General features: G+C 37.6%; 1 protein-coding gene across 1 annotated transcript in view; it reads right to left on the reverse strand.

Annotated features, from left to right (window-relative positions):
* The window catches only part of HORMAD2 (HORMA domain containing 2), a 48,869-nt gene that overhangs the window by 10,815 nt on the left and 13,488 nt on the right, over positions 1-24,566 (reverse strand). Inside the window, exons 7-9 of the mRNA XM_032471354.1 lie at positions 20,706-20,773; positions 19,874-20,025; positions 19,446-19,699 (exon numbers count right to left, since the gene is read on the reverse strand). Coding sequence (XP_032327245.1) covers positions 19,446-19,699; positions 19,874-20,025; positions 20,706-20,773 — 474 coding nt within the window. The remainder of the gene's footprint in view (positions 1-19,445; positions 19,700-19,873; positions 20,026-20,705; positions 20,774-24,566) is intronic.

The following is a 24,566-nucleotide window of genomic DNA, read 5'->3' on the forward strand; positions in this document are numbered from 1 at the left end:
GAGAGATGGGGAGTTAGCGTTGAATGAGTATGAGTTTGGGAAAATGAAAAAGGTTCTGGAAATGATTAACAATAATGTGAATGTACTTAATGCCGCTGAACTGTACACTTTAAAAAATAGTTAAAATGAAAATTTTTATGTTATATATATTTTGCCACAATAAAAATAAAAGTAAAAGTGCATGTGATTAAAAAAAGATGAAACTCTAAGAAAAACATATTTCTTGTGGTGGTTCAGTCTTTGAACAGGACAATCTGGAGGATTTATAAAAACTTCAAATACACGTATCCTCTGACCCTTTGTTATCTATTCTAGAGAAAAGTTCCCATATGCATACAGACTCACGTTTAAGGACATTCCCCGAAACAATGTTCCTAAAGAAAAGTGAAAACAACTTGAATGTTCTATTAATAGCAGAAAATTGAAACAAACTAGAACATTTTCCTGCTAAGGAATACTATGCAGTATTTTAAAAGAATGGGGTTAATCTAAATATACTGACAAGGAAAAATCTCTTAAGATATATGTTAAGTGAAAAAAGCAAGTTTAAGGAAAAGATATTATTATTATTTATGCTTTTAAAATATCCACAAATAAATGCATATATGTGTGTGTGTATACGGTATATATGCACACATATCTGTACATGTACATAGTGCTGTCCAAAAGAAGTAGAGTGCAAGACACAATTATAAGCCACATATAAAATTTTAAATTTTATAGTAGTACATTTTAAAAAGTAAAAGGAAACAGGTGAAATTAAATTTTACTAATTATTTAATCCAGTATATAGAAAATATTATTTCACTATGTAATCAACATAAAAATTGAGATTTTTTACATTTTTTATATGAAGTCTTTATAATCCAGTTTATATTTTACAATTACAACGCATCTCAAATTAGCCACGTTTCAAGTGATTAATAGCCACATGTAGCTAGTGGATATTGGACAGCACATCTTGTATAAATGTGTGTTCTAAATACAATGTTAAAGGTATGGAATATCTTTATTGGTAGTTTTTAAATTATCTATGAGAATGTATTCATGTATAACTTGTCTAATTAAAGTGATGTTAAAAATATGAAGTTATGTATTAATTTGCTTATTCTGCTAAAATTATATCTTCTATTAATTGATATGTTTATAATCAACATGCTTTATTACTTCATCTCTTTGTTTTCCTTTATTTCAATGTGATGAAAGCTTTATTACAAAACTATTTTTATTTGTAAACTGGAAAGGTAATAAAAGAACATAAAAAACCTTAAAGTTTGTTTGGCTTATCTTTTGCAATGATAAGGTATCCTAAACTATCATTAGATACTTTTCAATACTTTCCTACCTTCAAATGCCTGAGTAATCAACTATTAATTCCGTGGTAGCTAAAGGTAGACATGTAAAACACATAGAAACACACTCAAGCACATACTTGAAGTAATTATAAAAATGAAAATGTTATTTTTGGTTTGTGGCTTGGAGGAGGAAACCTACAGGCAATGACATGATGGTGTTATTAGACGTGCTAAACTTGACACAGGTTTGCTGATTCTTCAAAAAAGAGATGAACTGATAATAGATACAGAATTGGAAATGTAATAGCCAGCTTCTCACAGATTTGCTATGTAGGTCATTTGCTTGAATCTGAGTCTGTATAAAGTGCTTCAGCACATGTTGAAAGGAACATAGTGTAACTGTAAGTACAGAAATGACTATAGAGATAGGTCCCATAAAATATACAGGAAAAGGCGATTCTGGTAATAAAGATGTCTGAGATGGAAGATCTCTATCAGTGTGATATCCAAACCTTTTGTCATGACGGCCTACGCTTGCTGGCAGGAAGGAGAGGGCAAAGAAGACGACCCTTAGGAGCTCTGGCAACCTCTGAATAGTTCTTCCATACAGGGGGAGGTGAGGAGGCAAAGACACATCCACTAAGAAGTCAGATTTTCACTTTAAACTGGCCCTAAGTTCACTTGAAGAGAAAAAAGAAGAAGAAAACTCCTAAAAAGAAGTAGTTGAGTGTTCAGAGTGAGGATAAGCTTTACATGAGGGATGGACATTTAAACTTAATTTTTATCTTACTTTTCCAGCAAGAAGTGAAACATTTTCAAAGTTTCTAAGACAAAATGAAAATAATCAGACCTCTCTTTCTGATCTACTTGTATTATTTTTTTAATATATTTGAATCCTTTCCTATAGTTAACAGAACTTTCCATGGCATCAATTCAGTTCACATCTAGTTATTTAATTGCCTGCTTCCTTTTTCTTGATTTTATTTATCTATTTCAATAACAAATACAGTCACATAGTATGAAATTTAATCAAAATGGAAAATACAGATATACAGTGTAAAATAAAGATACAGAAATAAATATCTCTTTGCCATCCCAGAGGTACTCAATTCCCCACCTAGAAGGCAACCACTGTTACCAGTTTCCTGTACATCCTTCCAGAAACTGTTCTGTTTTCCTTTGAAACCAACTCTACCGCTTAAAAAAATGCTATAAAATTCACAATATTATCCTCTTCAGATTGTTTTACTAAAAGCTGGATCAGGCCTGGCCACAGCAAGAATAAATGAGGGAGTGGAGTGTTGTGACCAAGGAACACAGACCTGCCAGCAGGGTCCCTCCTGGTCTCATATCTTATGGAGGCGGGCTTTCTTCCCATTCCTCCAATTATCCTCCCCATCTAGACACCACATGTTTTCCTCCTGACTAAAGGAAAGGAAAGAGAACCAAAGAGTAGAGGGTAGGAAAGAGGTCAGGAGAGCAGAGATCCAGGTGCCACACTAAGTGCTGTGGTGGTGAGGGGGCAGCAGGACTACAGGGGAGGGGTTGTTTCAAGGTAGTGAGGAACACAGATGTGCTAACCAACATCTAACACATGGTGTAAACAGACACAAGCAGGACACTGTAGGAAGGTAGAGGGAGAAGGACAATGGGGGGAGGGACTTCACAAATGAGCCCAGCCCTGGTCCAGCATATCTGACGGGTCTCTTCTCAAAACAGTATGCATTTTCCCTGACTCATGAAAACCTAGAGCTGGGAGAATGCCAGGCCAGTGTGTTGAGGCTCAGTCAGTAGGGAAGTCTTTTAAAACCAATGTGGAGAGGAGAAACTAAGAACTTGCATACACACAAAAACATAGGGATTAATAATAAAAGTCCCACTGCAGTTTACAACTTGCCTTCGTTGTGAATCTGAGAAAAAAAAACAGGAACATTTTCAAAGCTTTACTAATTAGTTAACATCGGGGCTGCCAGGCATTGCTCACCTCCAGGGGGCGCCATTCACATTGCTGTTTATGTTTTAGACTGCCCTAGGATTGGGCACAATCAACACAACCATGCATAGTAACTCTTCTAGGGCAAACATCACTTTTTCGGACTACCATTTTCTCAGTTTCCCCATCACTAAGTTTTTTTCTTGGGATACAGAATATTCCTTTGGAAAATATTTCCAAAGAAAAAAAAACAAACATTTAGAATATGAATGTATTTTCCTACAAACCCAAGTTTGTTGAGTATAAACTGCAATGTAGCTATGCTACAGAACATGGCTAGATTCTATACCTGAAGTATGACATACTGTACATATTTTCCAACCTATAAAGATTTTCCATGATGGGGAATGGCTGTTCAGTTTCAAATTAAACACTATTTATTTAGAAATGTAAGGCTATTTCAAATCAGCCTGGGCCAGAGAGTAGAGTGGGATAGTATTGTTGTTGCAGGGCATCTGGCACATTTTCACTCTGAGGCTTTCAGAATTTAAAGATTAAAAGTTGAAAGTTTCTCCTTGTTTTAGAAGAAGAATTTTTTTTTCTAATTTCCCCCAGGACCCCTCTTTTCACTGTCATTTTCTAATTCAGCAGTGTAAAGACATCCACCAGTTTGGAAAACAACAGGACAGTGGGTTATATAAAAGAATTGAAAAATGAGATGTGAAACTGATTTCTGTGAGTGTTTAAAGTTATGCCACCATAGTTCATAACTCCTGGTTCTAATATTCCTGATTAGGAAGTGTCTAACCAAGTAAAATCAAGAAATACTCATCATCATTAGATACAGTCCTGTTTTGTTCTCTTCTCTGTGCTTTGCATTAACTGTTGAATGTGCAGAAACCAATCTTTTAAGTTATTGGTTTTTTTGTTTTTTTTTTTTTTTTGGTGGATATTGAGCTAATTCATAGTGGTTTTTAGAATTTGCCCACATTTTCCCTTTTTGTGGAAATATTTATGCTGGGTATTTCCACTAAGGGAATGAGATTTAATTGAGCTCTTTTGGGGCCGGGGGTGGGATGTGTGCCACGGGAGAATGTGGCAGCGGAGGCCTTATTTCTGTTAGTGCCTTTTTTTCCTTGCCCTACTCTGAGAGTGTTTCCATGCACCCAGGACTTAATCTAACAGGTTCTCATTGAATACTAAGTATGTAAAATAAGAGCATGTATATGAAAATGTTTGGCACATTATCTGGTACATGTTAATCTCTTAGTACAAACTGGTTGTATCTAGTTGAGCATTGCCTGATTTTGGTGAATATGTGGTTGCTACTAATGAAATGTGCCCTAAACTGGCATAGGGATTAAAAAAATCTAATTTATCTTAGGATGTAAGACGTTTAAGGGATCTCTGAGTGATAAGTGAGATTACATATTCAATAACAAGTCTTCTACTTCAAATTTCAGCTAGAAACTCCTAGTGTTCCTGTAAATGCAGCAGTGGCACTGAAAACTGAAACACATACAAACTGACATCCTCTCAAATCCCACCCAAGAAGCAATGAATAAGCTTGAAAAAATTATTCATCTGGTTATTTTCACAGTATAGGGCAAAGACTGAGAACTAGGGGGCTGGGTTCCATCACTGACTTGCAAGTTTCCATCACAGTAAAAAAAAAAAAAAAAGAGGGGGGGGAAGATAATATTTGCCATGTACCAAACAGCAATGCTTTGAGGATTAATGACATAATGTCTGTAAAGAGGTTGGAGTTCCTTGGAAAAAAGACACTACATAAATATAAAGTAGTATTAATATTTAGGCTTAGTCCACAATGTGAGACCTGCTTTCTTTGGCTCATGAGGTCATCAGCAGTTCTGTAAAGTGTGCTCACACACCCACAGAGGAGCCTTGTTAGCTTCCTCGTAAGTGGATTGTAAAGCTAATCTGGACCCACCTGGTGGGAGCAGTCACGGAAGGCATGTTCCCTTTTCATGGTCCCTGAGAGGGTACAGATGGAGAGTTCTTGACTCACTAAAGGAATGAGACATGGCCCAGAGAGCACTTCCACAGCATTTAGGGCTTCCCAGGAATGCAGTGGGAGTTTGGGAATGTTTTGGCTTAGAATTAAACACAAGTCCAGTCATATCATGTCTTGATTTAGAAGACAGGCTAAATTTGCCTTTCTCAGACAAAGAAAATTTGGAGTAAGAGTAGGAATGAGAAAGCTACTTCTTGAAATGGTTAGTTTATATCTTTAAAGGATTTGGAGGCAAACTTGGGTATTTTTGTCCTGGGAAAGCTGTGGTCTCTGGGGCTGCAGTCTCTCTGATGGCACCATCCTGACTTCTCACTAGCGCTTCCTCTCTGTGAAAGGGTTATCAAGGGCAATCTTGCAGAGGTCTAACGGAATGACAATAGTGCTATTGTGATGAAATATTTGCATTTCTCAGTTTTAAAAGATAAAATTCATCTTGAGCCCCAGGCATCAGAAACCACTATCTTCAAAAATGTAAGGTTCATGAATTTACCATAATCATTAGCACTTGGTAGTGATTCTGAAGCTGTGTCCATAATACCAAAATATCTGAACAAAAAGAGGAAAAAAATGTGAAGAAATATTTCTTTTTTATTGGGTGTTTTGTTTATACATTGACCTAGGTTAGATATTCTTTCAGGAATGATCTGGCTTCTTGTCCACTAATTTCTATGGAATTTCAGACCAATTGATATTGATAATATATGCTTTTTTAGGAGAAAGGAAACAGAAATATTGTAGCCTTCTCAATTTGCAGTCAGATCTATACTAACTAGAAAGCTTTTTCTAAATAAAATGTTGGCCTTAGTTCTTCTTCCTCTTCCTGTCCCTTGATGAGCAGTTAGTTCAGTCCTAATGCCAGTGTTAAGTGTGGCAGAGCCAGATAGACTGTGCATGGAGGGGTGTCAGAGTCTGAGCAGGGTGAGGAGGGCATCCTTGTGGAGGACAGGCCTGGCATGAAGTGTTACGGGTCAAATAGAAAGAGGGGTCCTCAGAAGTATGGGTGACCCACTGTAGGATGTCAGAGTCCGAGCAGGGTGAGATTGGTATCTGCATGTGTTGGGATCAGGTAGCAAGGATGGGAGTTGGGTTCCATTCGAGGAGACCGATAAAATAAGTTAATATGTCAAGTATAATGGTAGCCAGGTTTCTCACTGGTGGAGAAAGAAATTACAAATATGGAAAGTGAGAAAACTAGAATGATTTCTGTAGTACTGGTTTTGAATTGGAGGTAGAGGTGTGAATTCGTGGATTTCTATATAAAGACATTTATATATATGTATAGTCATCCCTTGGAATCCATGGGGAATTGCTCACAAGACCTCATGGATACCAAAATCTTCAGACATCAAAATCCTTAGATGCTCAAGTCCCTTATATAAAATGGTAGAGTATTTGCATACAATCTACACACATCCTCCCATATACTTTAAATCATCTCTAGATATGTAAATAGTTGCTGATGTGTGGCAAATTCAAGTTTTGCTTTTTGGAACTTGCTGGGGGGTTTTTTTGTTTTTTGGGTTTTTTTGATCTGCAGTTGGTTGAATCCACAGATGTGGAAACCACAGCTATGGAGGGGTGACTGTATATGTGTGTGTGTATTCAGACGTGTATTCTCTATGCATATGTTCTCCAGCTCTGTCCACTGAGAGAGCCCACATCTTGGCTCCCACAAGAAACTACCAAAAACCCAGTGATCCACAGAGAAATGGTTAATTCCAGGACTGAAACAGAGAAAGTACCAGATGAGCCTGGAACAATTCGTTGTGCCAGAATGCAAGGAGTGGGACTTGTCAGAGAACATGACAGAAGCTTGAAGGGGCTCCCACTGGCAAAATCTGAGACAATGAGAGCATCAAAATAAATAATGAGAGTAATGGGTAAAACAGGCACCCACGAGTCTCTATTGCCCTAAATAAATAATGAATAAACGGGAAGTTTGATGAGGAACAGGATAACTTACATAGTTTCAAAGGGCTTCCCTCTACTACTTATTCATTACAAAGGGGAAGAGAGTAATTGTACAGTAGAGAAGCCTGGCAGAAACCACCATATTCAGTGACCAACTTCATCAGTGATGGACAAATGGAAATCATGCACCACTTGACAGGAAGCCATCAGAACTCGATTCAACTCTGTGCTATTCTTGAAGAAGATGTGTACCCTGAATCTGATCATGGGTAAACATCAGGCAAACTCACACTGAAGGACAGCCTACAAAATAACTGGACTATTCTGTAAAAACATGTCAAGGTCATGAAAGTCAAGGAAAGACTTGAAGAACTATTCCAAGCTAAAGGAGGCTGAAGAAATTTAACAACTAAATGCAACATGTTATCTAATGAGGTTCCTTTTGATATAATGGACATTATTGGGACAATTGGAAAAATTTGAATGGAGTCTAAAGGTTAGGTGATAATAAAGTAGCAAAGTTAATGTCCTGGTTTTCGTGGTTGTATTGTGATCATGCAGAAGAATGTCCATGCTCCCAGGAATTGCACACTACAGCATTCAGGGGCGGTTAAACAACTGGTTTGGAAAAAACATTATTTGTGTCATACTTGCAGCTTTTCTGTGGACTAGAGATTGTTTCAAAATAAAAATAAATTTATATAAAATATTAACTTCAGAAAAAAGATTGTATATTTTCTTGGTTTTTCCTGTTAATATATATTTTACTGACATACATCATAAAAACTAAAGACGTTTATTCTTTGCAAACCTACTAATGATTATTTTGAAATGTCCATGTGTAAGTGAGATGTCAATAACCTTAGTTTGTTCTAGAAACAGAAAGAAGGCCAGAGAAGCTGGTGATAAAGGAAATCGGCAGGAGCTAGGGTCGGAGCCTTGGGCTAGAGCAGACCAGGTATGGTCTTGAAGGCCATGGAAAGTGAAGTGACATGAGCAGATTTATCTTTAAAAGATGACTCTGGATGCTTTATGTTGAATAATCTGTGTGAGGGCAAAACTGAAAGCAAGGGGACTGCAGTGAAATAGCGAGACGTGGTCAGATTTGAATCCATTTTGAAAGGAGAGCTCACTGGACCTGCTGTGGACTGGATGTGGGTTACGAGGGAGAAGAACAAAGGATGGTTCCTAGAGTTTTAGTTAGAGCAAGTGGGTAAATGATGGTGTTATGTACCAAGATAGGAAAGGCTGAAGAAGTGACTAATGATAGGAGAATAATAAGAATGTGTATTGGACAGTGGAGTAGTGGGGACAAACACCTGATTGAAGTGGGTTAAAGAGAATGGAAGGCAAGGAAGTAGACAGAGCAAGCAGAGACAGTTCTCTTGCAAGATGGATATGATTTGGGTCAATGAAAAGAAGAAAGGCATTCCAGGCAAAAGCAAGTATATTCATTAAGATAGGGAGGCAGAAAGGAATTTGTCTTGTTTTGTGACCATAAGAAAACTGACCTAACTCAAGGAAGGGGGAACAAGTTGGGTGGGAAATAAGACAGATAAGGTGGAGCCAGATCATGAGCAGCCTGAAAGCCAGGTGGAAGTGTTTAGACTTGATGCAGTAGAAACTAGCAATCATGAGATATTTTGATTAGGGAAGTGATAATGGTGAAAGCTGTATTTAAAGGACATTAGACTGGCATTGGTATGCAGGATGGAGCAGGAGGCTGTGGGAGAGCCTGGAGGCTGTGGCAGGAATTCAAATGCAAGAGGATGAAGGCCTGGCCTTGAGTTTTGGCGGTAAGAACAGACTGGAAAAGGAAAGCTTGGGGCAATATTGATACCTGGTTAAATAAGAATGATTTCAAGATTCTGAACTTAAGATATTGAGAGGATAAAAGTGATGCCGAGAGGCAGGGAAACTGGATAAGGAAACTTGTTCAGGTGTGGAAAGGGGAGGGCAGTGGTGAATAAAAAGATGAGTTACTGGGTTTGACATGACAGTAGGACATCAAAGTGGAAATGATATAGAACTGAAGCCCTGGGGCATGGTTAGGGCTCAGGATAAGACATTTGAGAGTCAACAGCATACATGTGATGATTAAAGCCCTGAGAATGGGTAAATCCTCCAAAGTAAAGTAGGTAGACATTGGAGAGTATATGGTCAGAGACCTTGAAGAGGTTGGGGTTTGCCCACAATTAGGGGTGGGAGAAGGAACAAAGGTAACAGAGAGAAACAGATGACAGGTCAGACATGGGAAGCGAATAAGAAGTGTAATGTCACAGAAATAAGAAGGAACATTTAAAAGAGAGTACATAGTCAACATCATAAAACAGGTCAAGAAGAATGAACAATGAATTAGACTTGAGATCTCTTCATTAAATAGTCAATGTTAGGAAACACGAAGGAAAAATTTGGTAAGGAAAGGAAGGAAAGAGCACAGTAACCAGAGGGACAGTCAGGATCACGTGAAGGCTTTTCTACCTAATGTTTAGAAAACTTCATTCAAAGTTTCCTCCTCTCCTTCTACTCTGAGAATTTCACAGTCTTGCTTTCAAAAAATGCCAGGAGTATGACACAAAGCATCCAAAACCAAGCAGAAGAATTTGATCTCTGTGTGTTCTTAGAAGTTAATAGGAAAGTATCTTTGTGGACTTTCAAACTATCTTTAACCAATACCCCCCTCCCCCTAAATTGAGACTATGGCTGTTGTGGCAAGCTCTGAAAAGATAGAGTATGAATGAAAAATTTTAAACATGCAAATAATTTCAGATATTTCATTATTATCTCCAGTGGCCTCTACCCATCTGAGGTATTTATTTCCAAGTGGAAAAATTTGAGCTAATATCTCTTCTTGAGACCATTTAGACTTCAATTCTTCAAATATGATTTTATAGTATCTTTATAGTAGTATGAAGTGTTTTTCATGTAAAAATTGCTAAGTACTACTTTAACCAAGTCTCAGAAATCCTGGCTAAAGTAAGTAATAATATCTTTAGTCTTCAGACCAAAATGCTTAAAGAAAAAAAAATACATTGCTGGTCCTATAAACTAATTCTTGATGTATTTATTTTTTTTAGGAAAATATTTACTGACTCCTGGGTAAAGATAGTAGATTGACATGCACATTTATTTAGTTTCCTCCCCAAACCTCGCTAGACTGACAGTAAAGAAGTTTATTTATATAGTAGAAACCCCAAAGGACAGAAAAAATAAGAAAACAACAGCAATGAGATTTCAGAAGCTGGAAAGCAGAGGGATGAGAGGTAGCTAATGTAGCTGGTAACTTAAACCAGCAGTGGGGCAAACCAAGAACCAGCCAAATGTACATCAGTCTAAAGAATTTCCAGCATCAGGTGCTTTTGGAATAAGGGATAAAGAGGGTGGGTAGAGGACCTAAAATAAGACAAACTAAAAGGCATTTATGAAGCAGTTGGAATCCTGGGACCCCTTCCTCAACTTTGCAAAACCAAATAGTTGCCCCTTGCCCGCCCAGGCATAAAGTTGGAAGCCTATTCTCTGGAGAAATGATAGAGGAGTTTGGATAGTGGGATCCAAAGCATAGTTGAGGCAGGATTATGGCACTGGAAATGGGGGAATTAAGTGAAAGCATGCGTACTGAATGCAAACACCCTCAGCCCTCTGTCTCTATTTGGCTTTCAAAACACTGGTGGCCAACATAGATTCTGAAGAAACTGACCAAGAGGAATGATTTAAAAATGCAAATACTGAGCATTCCTCCCCAAAGGCCTGACTGTACCATTCTACAGTGAAGCCACAACCACAATCACCCACAAGCTCAGAGCTTTCCAGTCCCCACTGTTAAATATGAGCAGATGACCAAGGACTACCAGCCATCTTTGGCCTTCTGAGGAGAGAGAGGCAGGGAAGGTGGATGGGGGTCGAAGAGGAAACAGTGAAGAAACAAGCACGGACATACAGAGAGAAGAGACCTATCTGGAGAGAGCAATATCTTCTGAGATGAGAGACAGTTCTGTAAGCGTGACTAGGAGCAGGATGCCAAAAAGGGGCACTTAGAGAACAACCACAAAAGGGTCTTGGAAACAAAAATACAACCACACAACTAAAAACTCAGTGGAAGAGTAGGGTTATGTTGAAGAGTTATCCATGAGAGCAGAACCAAAGCACAAGGATATGGAAAATTGTAGAGAAAAGACTTTTAAAAATAAAGTAACTGTACAGGAGGTGTACTATCTAAATATTAGGAGATTCAAAAAGAGAATAGAGAGTTTTGAGGGGACATAATTTTCATCAAGGAAATAATTTAAGAAAATTTCCCAGAACTGAAAGAGCAAACAAATCACCAGATTCTAATTGGCCACTGAGTGACAAGCACAAATAATTAATGAAAATAGACCTACATCAAGGCACAACATTATGAAATTTCAGAAACCCGAGGAAAAATCATCCAGACAGGAAAAAACAGATAAATATAGAAAAACTCGGAACCAGAATGGATTGGAAATTCTTAACAGTAACACCAGAAGCTAGAACACAGGAACAGTGCCTCAAAAATCTCGTGAAAAATAATTGTCCACCTAGATTTTTATTTCCACCCAAACTCTCAATCAAATATAAGGGTAATACAATGATGTTTTTAGGGCTTGTGAGATCTCAAAAACTTACCTCCCATCACCCCTGTCTAAGGAAGTTACCTGAGGATATGCTCCTTGGAAATGAGGGAGAAAATCAAGAAGAGGAAACAAGAGGTCTAACACGGGAGAGGCAAAGAATCAAACTGATGCAGTGAGATTCCAGGATGGGAGCCTCTTTGCACTAACCATCTAACTCCCACTCTTAGGCAAACACTAATTTGTTTCCTATCATTTTAGATTTGTTTTACTTCTAGGATTTCATGTAAATGCAATCACACAGTCTGTACTCTTGTCTGACTTTTTTCTCTGACTTTTAAAATTTCATTCACAGTTTTGCATTATTGGTTATTTATTCTTTTTATTATTATTGCTAATAATTCATGTACAAAGATACCTCAACTTGTAATCCCTTGACCTATTGATGGGCACTGGGTTGTTTTCAATAATCAACTCTGCTTCCAAGAATCTAAGATATTCTTGCCACTACATTGTATCAAACAAGGCGTATATGCTTCATCTGATGTGATGCTATGAAAATTGTCAGACTATACCTCAAAAATGCAAAAATTCAGTTCAGAGTTTGGTGGGAGAAAGTACATTCTAAATAAAAAGCTCTTGTTTTAATCCACTGGCTAGAATACAAAGCAATTCTAAGGAATTCCAGGAAATATCTTTCTACTCCACACTTAAATGTTACCATTTACTTTGGCACCAATGTATTTTACATTCTAATTTCTCAAAAACAAATCATTTGTACTTTAATCAAACGTGTTAGCACAAAAGGGTGAGAACTGGCTTTCACACAGGAAAAAAAAGGCATTCATGTAGACTATATATTGTTATAGTATATGCATTCTTTTGTGGAACTCATCAAAAAGAAAAAGCAATCCTTTCTAGCATGAAGATATAAAGACTCACAAAGATCTCAGAAAATTGGAAAATTATAGCACATGGACTCCCCACTTAAAAATTGATAAAAATACAAATTCCCAAAGAGCCGTATGGCTTAAGACACCAGGACTATTGGTCTCTAAAATAGACATGTACAACATTAGCCCTCTGTCTTTTCATAGCTGTTATGTGTTAGAAGCTTTTAAGGAGCCTGGATTAACTACCTCTATTAGAAAGAAGTACTTTCCCCTCAGCATTTAAACTTAGCATAAAATTTAAATAAGATTCTACATCCAGTTCCAGTTCCAGAACATGTCACCATAAAGGTGAGTTCTTTAAAGAAGCCTGACCAAGACTCTCTCTCTAGTGTATACGTCAACTGCTGTCCGTCCAGCTGATTATGACGGAGAAGACAGGTCCAGCTTCACAGAGTACTGTGAGCTGCTGCTGTGTTTGTGTCTCCTCCCTACCTAGGCCTTCAGTCCAAACCCCCCCGACAAGGAATGAAGGCCTGTCCTGAAGATGCTGCAGAGGCAGATAAGGTGATAAGGACACATTTAGGATAGGTTTTTCCAAACAGCTCTACATAACCTGTTCTGTTCTAGGATTCCTTGGTCTCTTTATTTGGGTTCTGTGTTCTATTTTCCAAGTAGAGTTAGGTTTTAAGAGTTCTTATAATGTAAGAATTTTTAAATTTCAAGTTTGTCTGCTTTGACCATTTCTGAATTCGTTACTGAATTACCGTCTCACTTTTATGATGTTCCTCAGATCTTAAGGATCACACCAGAAAGTGAATAGTACAAATATTGAATAATTTCAACTAGTGGTAGAAATCTTTTTATATTTATCTTTCTGTAGCCAAGATAAGAAATAACCTGGAAAAGAAAATTGTATTAAAATATTTTTTTTCATTCTTATCATAGTCTCACAAGATGATTGTGTTACATTACTTCTTTACTGTGGATCACTGGTGAAAAGGCAGTATAAGCTGTTTGATCAAGATTTTGTAAACTTTCTATTTTTAATAGAAAATTTTATGATTTAAATAAGTTTTTAAAAATCTAGCGATTTCAGCAAAGCTGTGTAGGATACAGGGAAAGGTGTAGAAGGTTCAATACTGGAATTTCAGATCATAGAGACAGAAGTTCGGATGCGACCATACTGTACTTTCCATCTTGCCTGGAATGGCCTCTGCCTTAATCTCGGCCAGTCAAAACGATATATCCATAAAACAACTCAATGAAGCCTTCCTACACAGTGCCAGTTTATCCTGATTTCTGTGTCCTAAGAGTACAGGCTTTGGAGTCCAGATGCCTTGATTTGAATTTGGCCCTGTTACTTAGTCACTGCATATGTAGCCTTGGGCTAGTTTCTCTAAGTCCCAGTCTCCTCATTTGTAAAATCAGGAATAATGGAATCTGCCTCATAAAACACCTGGGAAAATTTAAAGTGATAATACACGTAAAGCCCTGCGAATAATGCTCAATATTGTTAGTTAACATTATTTCTCATTCATACACTCTCCAGTGTTGTTTCCTATTTTACCCTGCAGGTATTGTCTCTTCAGCCAGAGCTCGCAAAGGTAGAAACTATATTTTATGTGTCTTAATTTTCCTCACAGGGCTTAGCAGGACATCATGTTCTTAATAGAAATTCAAACTATAACCCAGAGAATCTTAGCATGAGAGGGATCTCAGAGGTCCATCTAGTTCAGACCTTTCCCCTAAATTGTGATTTTTCTCTTGCAACACCCTGGAGACAATCATCTATACTCCATCTTGAACACAGTGTGTATCTGTGCTGGAACACAGCTGGTGACAAAGAGTTCACCCTTCTCAAGACAGCCAGATTTATCAAGTAGTTGTCATTGTTAGAAAATCCATCCTGAGGCAATAGGGAACCTGGAAGCTTCTGGAAAGTGATAATACTCATTTGAGAGCTATACAAATTTTTAGGCTCTGTAAGTTTCACTTCTGATACCTTAGAAAATAAGGGAAAATTCTGCCATGCATATAAAGGTATTTATTACAATACTATTTATAATAGCAAAATAAGAAATTAACTGAAATGTTTAAAAGTAGGGAAATGGTAGAATAAGTGACTAAATGAAAAAACAAAGGTCATTAATATTTAAAAACATGTTACGTATGGAAATGAAACAAACTCATATTTCTACCATGATTCAAATCACATACAAATATGTGTATCTATGGAAAATGACTAGAGGGCATGCAACATACAAAATGAAGACAGTACCGATAGGATGGTAGGATAGTTGGAAGATTTGCATTGCTTTTTAAATTACTTTAACATCATCATGATATTGCTTTTAAATTTTTAAAGTGAAAGTTCTTCCTTCTACTGAGGCAAAATCAACCTCTGCACACTGCCCCCGCCAATGTAATTTTCATTTTCTGGCTCTTATTCTGCCCTTTGAAAGTACACAAAATAAATCAACTTGCAGTATTCGAAAATGAACATCATAGTTTTAGTACCCTCACTCTCTGGCACTCTGGAAGACAAATTAGAGAGGCAACGCTGACCTCAGGGAGACTCAGGAGACGCGGCTGTCGTTCACCGAGAAAGCGATGATGACAGCCTGAATCAGCACAACAGCGACAGGGCCAGACTTGAGAAATGTTTCAAATACGGAATAGATAGAAATGGTAACCAAAAGGGTGTGAGAAGTGAGAAGGAAATAGGAGGTGAACACATTCCTGGTCAGGCTCTCTGGTAAAGTTTTAATGCAACCCAAAGATAAGGAACCTAGGGGGAGGAAGAGCAGGTTTGGTCGGATGTTGAATTTGAGGTACTCGTAGAATATGTCTATGTGTTGATGGCAAGATCAGTTTTCAATAAGGGAGACAAACCAAACCAGAGAAATAGAAGAAGGCAAAGATAAGAGCAAAGCATGAATTAAAAAAAAAAAAAAAGCAACATAAGTGATTGGCGTAACTAAAAGATGATTTTGAATAGAGTAATAAGAAATACTGATTTGGGACAAATATAATTAAAAAAATGGGGCACAAATGAATACCAGTATAAAAACAGGGAAATAACTACAGAAACAGAAGCAATTTAAAAAATTATAGAAGGCCTCCCCGAATAACTTCATGCCAAAAATATTTATAAATAACTGATCTTTCTCTCCTCTATTTTCAAGTATTCATATATTTTGGTGTGAAGTTATTCATGGAGGTCTCTTATAATTTTGAAAATTACATTTTTCTGCAGTTATTTCTCCTTTTTTTAGAGAAAAACATAGAGCATATCTCTGTAAACTTTAGGGTGGACAAAATTTTTCAAATAAAAACTGCAGAAAATAGATGAAAAGATTAATAAATTGAACCAAACAAAATTAATATTCTGTTCATCACAACACACCATTAAGAGAGTAAAAAGGCAACTCATAAGATTGAAGAGATATTCCCAATACATGTATCTGCAAAGGACTTACACGCAGAATATATATTCAGACCTGCTACAAATCCATAAGAATGAGAGACAACCCCAATAGAACCCAATAGGAAAAATGACAAGTGACTTGAAAAGACACTTCATAAAAGGAGATATCCAACATGGCCAATAAACACATGAAAAGGTACCCATCTTCATTAGTCATCAGGGAAATGCAAATTAAAAACCATAATGACATATCACTACACACCCACCAGAAGGGCTAAAATTCAAAAGATGGAAAATGCCAATGGTTGGTGAGAATGTGGAGCAACCAAAACTTGCAGATGGAAGTATAAACTGGCACAATCACCTTGGAAATGGTTTTATAGTATCTATTAAAGCTAAATGTACACATATCCTGTGACCCAGCAATTCTGCTCCTAGCAATCCTATTCCCACCAGAAATGCATACATATTTCACGAAAAAAACATGTTCAGAACATTCAGAGCAGTGAAAAAATGTTTCACACTCCATGATTCCACATCTACAAAATAAAAACAAGAGAAACTAATCTATTCTAATAGAAGTCAGGAGAGAGATACTTGTTGAGTAGAACAGTGACTGCAAAGTAAGACTGAGCTTTCTCGGGGTGCTGGTAGTAGTTTGTTTCTTTATCTGGGTGCTGACTTCACATGTGTATTCAGTAGGACTGGGACAGGGTGAGGCAAACAAGATACCTAGGAAGCAAAATTTAAGGAGGCACTCTCTCTTACCTTGTTTGCCTCACCCTCATCCTAGCCCAGGTGTTCAGTTTGTGAATATTTATTGAGCTAAATCATTATGATGCGTATATTTTTCTGTATGTATATTATACTTGGATTTAAAAATATAAAAGGAGTGGAAATAAAGTAAAAAATAAACTCCAAATAAAAATTAACTCTAGGTGGAATAAAAACCTAAATATAAACAGGAAAACTTTAACATGTGTATAATAAAACAGGAGAATATTATAAATGACCTCAGATAAGGAAGGATTTCTTAAGAATAACCAGAAGCACACATCAGAGGAAAGGATTTGACTACATTAAAATTAAGAGCTTCTCTTAGGAAAAATATCTTAAAAAGTAAAGAAGCAAGACACAAACCTGAAAAAAATTGCAAAATAAATAAGTGAAAAAGAATTATTATTCAGAACATATTTTTTTAAATCAGTGAGGAAAAGATAACCTAGTAGAAAAAGGCATGGAAGACTTGAACAGTTACTTTATACATAAGAAAACCAGAACGGCCAATACACATGAAAAGATGCTCAAACTCATTAACAATCAGGGAAATGCAAATCAAAATCAAATCATGAAGCATTACCATTTCATATCCAGTAGTTGGGAAAAAACATCAACTTGGGTAATAGTAAGTGCTGACAAGAATGTAGGGCATTCCCTCCACAGTTGGTGGAGCATAAATTGTACAATTACTTTGGAAAACAGTTTTGCATTACCTACTGAAATTAAAAGTGTACAAGCCCTAGGACTCTTTGGTATATGCCCTAGAAACACTCTTGCATATGTATATGAGGAGATGTGTATATATATAAATGCTTCTAACAATTAAAAATGTCTATCAAGAGTAGAATATTCTACAGCAGTGAAAATGAATGCACAATCACATACAGTAGGATAAATTTCATTTTTGATGATCAAGCAAAAGAAGAAAATCACAGGATACCTAGAGCATGATTACATTTATATAAAACTTTTAAACAAGTGGATATACTGATAGATGATAACACTATAAAGAAGAGTAAAGGCCAACTCAACACCAAAAAAAAAAAAAACAAAAAAAAAAAAAACACAAACAACCTGATTAAAAAATGGGCAGAGGACCTGAATAGACATACTTCCAAAGAAGACATGCAGATCTGCCCACAGACATGTGAAGAGGTGCTCAACATCACTAATCATCAGGGAAATGCAAATCAAAAGCACAATGAGATATCACTTCACACCTGTCAGAACAGCTATTATCAAAAAGAAAACAAATAACATGCATTGGCAAGGGCTGCGGAGAAAAAGAACCCTCATGAACTGCTGGTGGGAATGTAAATTGCTATAGCCACTATCAAAAACAGTGTGGAGTTTCCTCAAAAAAATAAAAATAGAACTCCCATGTGATCTGTTACTTAATCTATCAATTGAATTATTCATTCTCAAGTTGTCCTGCTTTTCATCTCAGTTAGTAAAAGAGACAGAAATTCTTAATTTTAAAAGATAAAAATCCAGTTGAAACATGCTCATTTTTTCTTAAGCTTTGTAAAAACCAATCTATGTTAGCTATAGCTTCCTTGAGTGGAATCAGAAGAAATTTGCGTCAAAATCTAGAGCCATTATCATGTCTGACATTGTTAAAATATGTACTGACTAATAATGAAAAAAATCCTGTTGTTTGTTTGGTATATTATTTATATTAACTGAATCAAGACTTCTTTTCAATATATGAAACGTAATACAAAGTTAAAGAATCACAAGGAAACTTCAAAAGCTACCTACTACAGCCATCTATCTTTAAATAGGACTCAAACTTTCTCAAGCAAATAAATTAGCATCCTAATCTTAAAATATCTTCTGAAAAGATTTTATAACATTCCTTCCCATGAAGCGGTCTGAAAATTGTTTATGTTTAACTCAGAACCCTTTTAAGACAATGTTGGCATATGGTGAACTTTATTATCCAGACAAAGGGTTATAGATTTACCTAGGCCACAGAAGGACGCTAGCAGGTACTCAACACTAAGTCTCTCTTGGAGGAAGCAGGAAGGTTAAACAGTTTAGAGCCCTACCTTTTTGGCTCCATTGGCTCCAAATCACCAGCTCCCTGGTTTTCCCCAGTGACCTACCCCCAAAGCTGGTCTCTCTCCACATAACCAAGGATTGACTACCATTTTGTTTTAATGCTGACTTAGATTTATCCGTAACATTATTCTACCCCAGGGATCAAGAACTTGCTTATACTTCCAAGTGAGCATGAATAGATACCTAGAATATTTTAAAATGTGTTTAATATGCTCTTTTAAATTAAAGAAAGAAACTCCCAAATTCCCTAAATTCATGGGTACGTTTTATAAAAGAAATATATTAGAAAATCTTTTTTTCTCCTAGCCATGGACAATGTCATTTAACAAAGTATATTTCCTTCTTGAAGACAGTGCCTTTTTTTAGAATAAAGACTCCTTGAGGTCAGGCGCTAGTCTTGTTTTCGTTTTTATATCCAGCACACTGTATTGGACCCTTACTATGATATGACCTGTGTAGGAACCGAAAAACGTCAACAGTGTTAAACTGAAGCGAGGAGTTACTAAGCTCCGCCTTACGTGATTGTCGCACTCCTCTTCCTCCTCGTCGCAGTCTAGTCCTTGATGGGCAATCTCCGTAGTACTGCTCTCCTGGAATAGATTGTTCTCCAAATCAGACACTCTGGTGGCCTCGGTTGTGACTTTTACTTTCATGCTATGAAAGCCAGTGGAGACCAATCCCACTTGCAGATTTACAGGCTCCCCCTCGAACAGCAGGAAGTGTGAGTTCACCCCTTCTTTAAAACCAGGGGGTTGGTAATCATGTGGGGTCACTGCAAATGAAAAGGGCAGAAAGCCAACAACACTGAGTTTCAGGAGAACAAGTCAGGTTAATCTTTCATATGTAATAACATACATCTCTTTCAGATACTTGCCAAAATCCTTCTATTTATCCAAAATATTACTTCAGCACTTCAGAAGGAATTGCACGAGAGGTGTCCACCTACCTGCATTATAGTAGTGGAGTTTCATGGTAAGTATAACATCGTTAGGAAGGGGTCCAAGGTTCTGCATCAGTATGTACAATTTACGGATCAGTAGAACACTGGCTTTCTTAATGTCGTCACTGTTTGTCCCACTTTCGAAGCTTGTACTACTGCTATAGCCACATAGAAAAACAGCAGCCTTTTCAATCACATATAATATTGAAAATCTATTTCAAAAAGAACAAAACTTTTTATTCTATGATCAAATAAATATAAACTAAACTCAGGACACTCTTGAGACTACTTTAGAATGTAAATTAGAGGAATTATTGTATTTTTGCAATGTCTATACAAAGAATTTCTTAAGTAGTGAGTTCCCTTAAGACATTTTTTAATTTGTTTTTTTTTATTGAAGGCATTTTAAATGTGACCTGTTATTTTACAAACTTGATTTACAAATAACCGCATACTATAATAGTGGGAACAGTGGGCTTGACATTTAATATTGGCTCTGCTCCTAACTAGCTGAATGACCCCAGTCAAGTCACTTAGACACTGTAGGTCAGTTCGTTCATTTGTGAGATCAGCTCATGCACATTTCTACAGCTCTCCAAGTATAAACTCAATCATCAGTTCTGGGCCTTTGTACCATGTGGTTATTTCTCAGAGGCATCCCCTCCTCACTCTTACATGGATGATGACAATGACTATCTATTCTTCCTGCTTTTCTTCTTGTCCACACTCTCCACATCACTGCCAAAATAATATTCCTAGGGCTGTCTCTGGCCACAAGAGGCTTATGTTTACCTCAATCCTATGTACTTCTCATGTTTATTAAATGATTAGATTCTACCTGTCAAAATCCATGGTGGCTCCTTCTTTTGTGTATTTGAATTTGAACTGGTATATCTCAGTCACTTTCTAGAAATATCAAAGGGAATGGAGAAAGAAATTATTTAAAGCAAAGACCAGAATCTTATCTGATAATAGGTAAGGAACACTTTTATTTTATACCTACTATACTTCCTACATACCTGTCTGTTTCACAGCATTACATTATTCAGGAGTAGTATTTCCAGATATAAGGACAACAAATTTTCTCCCTCCATGCTAAAAATGAGTTAGATGGCATATCCTATTGTTACCATTTTAAGGCTGGAGAAATTAAAGCACACAGTCAAGTGTCTGACCTGGCTTTGGTAAATAGCAGTGGAACCAGTTAAGAAACCATTTACTCATGAAGCAGATTTTTATGGGAAGGTCCACTTTGTGTCAGACACTGGAGTCACAGTTGTGAACGTGACCAAAAAGGTGCCTGTTGTTCTGGAGTTTACAGACTTTGGGGAGAAATGGTCAATAAAAAAGTAAGTAAATAAAATAATTTCAGATAGTAATAAGTGCTGTGAAGAACACAAAGCAGCTGCTGTGACAGTACAGAAGGAAGGAGGTGCTGATCTGGTTTGGAAAGGCCGAGGAGGGCCTTACTGAAGAGGTGACATGTGAGCTGAGCCTCAGTGACAAGAGGGGCCAGTCGTGTGCAGACCTGGGGAAGGGCCGGGCACCGGGGAAGAAGGAACAACATGTAAAGGCTCTAAAGTAGGAAAGGAAGCATCTTCCAGGGTCAGAGAGGAGGCCGCGTGGCTGAGGATGAGTGAGCACGGGGGAGAGTGTAGGAGATGAGGTTGTAGAGGAAGTTGTGGGGCCTTATTAACTATGGTAAGGGGTTTGGATTTTATTCTAAGTAAACCAGAAGTCCACTGAAGGGTTTTAAGCATAGGAGTGATTTGCATCTTTTAAGATCATGTTGGCTATTTTTAGAGTGCAAAGAAGTGGGAACCATTACCTGTAGTAATTTAGGGAAGACCAGAGGGGCAACAGGAAAACTTGAAAAATTTGAAAAGGACCCAGGAGCTATGGTATCAGGTTTTTGTTTTTGTTTTGTTTTTTTGATTCTGCACTAAAAACTAGATACCAATGCTATAAATAGGGACAAAGATAGATATAAATAAGCTAGAAATAAAGAGGGACAAATTTCCTCATGAGAGAGGCACTCTATTTAAAATAAAATGACTGCCTAGTAGTTGAAGCTAACATTGGACCCAGATGCATATACAGCTGACCCTTGAACAACACAGGCTTGAACAGGGTAGGCCCACTTGTACACTGATTTTTTTCAGTAGCAAACACTACAGTTGTACATGATGCATGGTTGTTGAATCCAAGGATGCAGAACCAAGGATACAGAGGAACCGAGTACCTGGAGGCCCTACTGTAAATTATACACAGATTTCCCACTGCAGGGGGGTTGCCACCCCTAATCCTCGCGCTGTTCAAGGGTCAACTAGAGTCTGTCCACAGAGCTGGAGAAGGTGCTAACACAGGCAAAGGGTATGAGTTTCAGTCAGAACTCAAAAAAATACCCTTCATTCATCTGTTTCAGTGTTTGTCCCTTGGCAATGTGGAAATGGGAATGTTGGATTGATCAGAAAAAATCACAATGTTCTTATTACTTTATTCTATGATTTGATATCCCATTAATCACAGGTGAGCAGGTCCTGGGGAAACTAGCTCATACTGCTTAAATTAACTCTAAGAAGATTGATTTGTAATGGAGTTAATTTTAAGAGGAAAGTATTTTTTCTAGCAAAACAGTCTCCTTGAGAAATCAAACCAAGCTCGGAAGGCTGCTTTGTGAGTGGGATAGGAGATGTACGTGAGGCTAGAGGTGCCTACAGCAGCAGGCTCACTCCAGACGGGTTAGATACACAGCATCCTCTCTTCCCTGATGTGCGGTGTAGATGCCCTGTCGAGTAAACATTGCCTATTCTTCCTGCCTGCCCGTGTTTCTCAACCAACACTAGCTTTGTAAAGCTCTGAGCTACCTTTTATATTTAAAATTATATCAAGAGTAGATCCTTTAGTGGTTGATAATTTTATTAACACTTTAGTATTTGGTCCCTGATGCAACTAATAAAAGAGTTACATTTATCATTGTTTTGCAGAAGATGCTAATCCTTATAACTTCAGTCTGATTCTGACTGATCAAGGAAGGTATATTTACAGCAGCCACTAATCTCTTCTTAACACCCATAAAACATTGTCCTGCTTTTCAGATTAATGTTTTGCCTAATAAAGATGAGCCTATAAATTGCTCACCAATCGCTTCTATTAATCATATTGAATGCATCCACCTGGACCAACAAAAAAGCAACAGGAACAGCTTTCCCTTCTCCCTCTGCATTCCAGTCCACTGGCTAGACTTTTCAGTCTGTCTCCAAAGCGTATCCCAAATCTGCCTGGTTCTCTTCACCCTACTCAAGCCACCACCATCTCTTTCCATCTGATCTGCTTGCTTCCAAATTCCTCCTCCTATAATTCATTCTCTGTTCTATGGCCAAAAAATTTTGAAAATACAAATCAGATCATGTCACTCTTTTACTAGTGGTTTCCCACTGCCCTTAAAATAAAATCCAAAATTTACCTTGGCCCACAAGGTCTTACTCATCTGTCCCCTGCCTACCTCTCTGAACTTATCTCCTGCCTACCTCTCTGAACTTATCTCCTGCCTTTTCCCCTCCCACTCATTCAGCTCCAAGCTCAGGGACCCCTCTCTGTCCCTGGACACACAAGATGCCTTCCTGCCTTCTGGCCTTTATACAACCATAGTCTGGAATATGCTGCCTTCAGTTGACGATAATGATGATAATATTCGGGCACGTCTGCCTAACTGCTCTACATCTATTCATTCTGAGCAGGGATTACATCATTATAGATGAAGCTAGTAAGCAGAACTGGTATGCGGCTCCATTGTCTGCAGTGCAAACTACTTTGTGGTTCTGCCAGTTGCAAGCTATTGCTTCTCACAGAGCTGCATGAGGTGACTCTTCTAACCAACCAGTCTCAGCTCAAACGGCAGCCCCTCCAGGAACTACCCTCCAGGCTTTCTTCCCCTATTCCCCACCTCAGTACTCTCCAGCTTATCACCTTCTTTTATTTTCTTCATAGCACTATGATCCATCTGTAACTGTTTTGCTCAATTTTTGTTTATTGTTCATCCTCCCTCATAAGAACGTTGTTTCCAGACAGCAGGGACCTTGTTTATCCCATTGACTCCTGTGTCTCAGGCACATGAAGGAAACCCAGTTAATATTTGCTGAATGAATAAATATTCAGCCAGGATAGAGTTCATATTCAATTAGGATTTCATCCTACAGGTTTTTTTTTAAACAGAGTCTCTCAAAAGTATATTGTGGCTAGAAGCAGGGACCATCTATAGTTCAGTTCCTGAAGCAGGCTATTAAAAGTCGTGTTGACCACCTCTAATAGGCACAAAGAAAAACAGGGTGAAACAGTAAGAATTGTGTCATCACAAAATTCAAATACAGTAATTCTTTAAGAGTCTGTCATGCATTAAGCTGTGTAAACATTTTCTTAATATATTTACATTTTGGCTTACATATCTTATTAACACCCTCCACCCATTCTGTAGTGTGTGGCTATAGAAAAGCCACATTGTCACTCTTCACTACTTCAGTTACTTTCGTCACTTCATCTCTTTCTTGAGATGGAGCAATCAGAACAAAACCTCAAGTGCAGAAGCACCACAACTTTGTGTGATGCCCAAAACTCTGTTGGTCTCTGGACTGGGGAAGCACACTTATTTAAGACAGAGGTTCTCAACTGGCATACCATGCAGACCCTTCACAAGAGTGCT

The sequence above is a fragment of the Camelus ferus genome, chromosome 32 (genome assembly GCF_009834535.1).
Source record: "Camelus ferus isolate YT-003-E chromosome 32, BCGSAC_Cfer_1.0, whole genome shotgun sequence".
Taxonomy (NCBI): Eukaryota; Metazoa; Chordata; class Mammalia; order Artiodactyla; family Camelidae; genus Camelus; species Camelus ferus.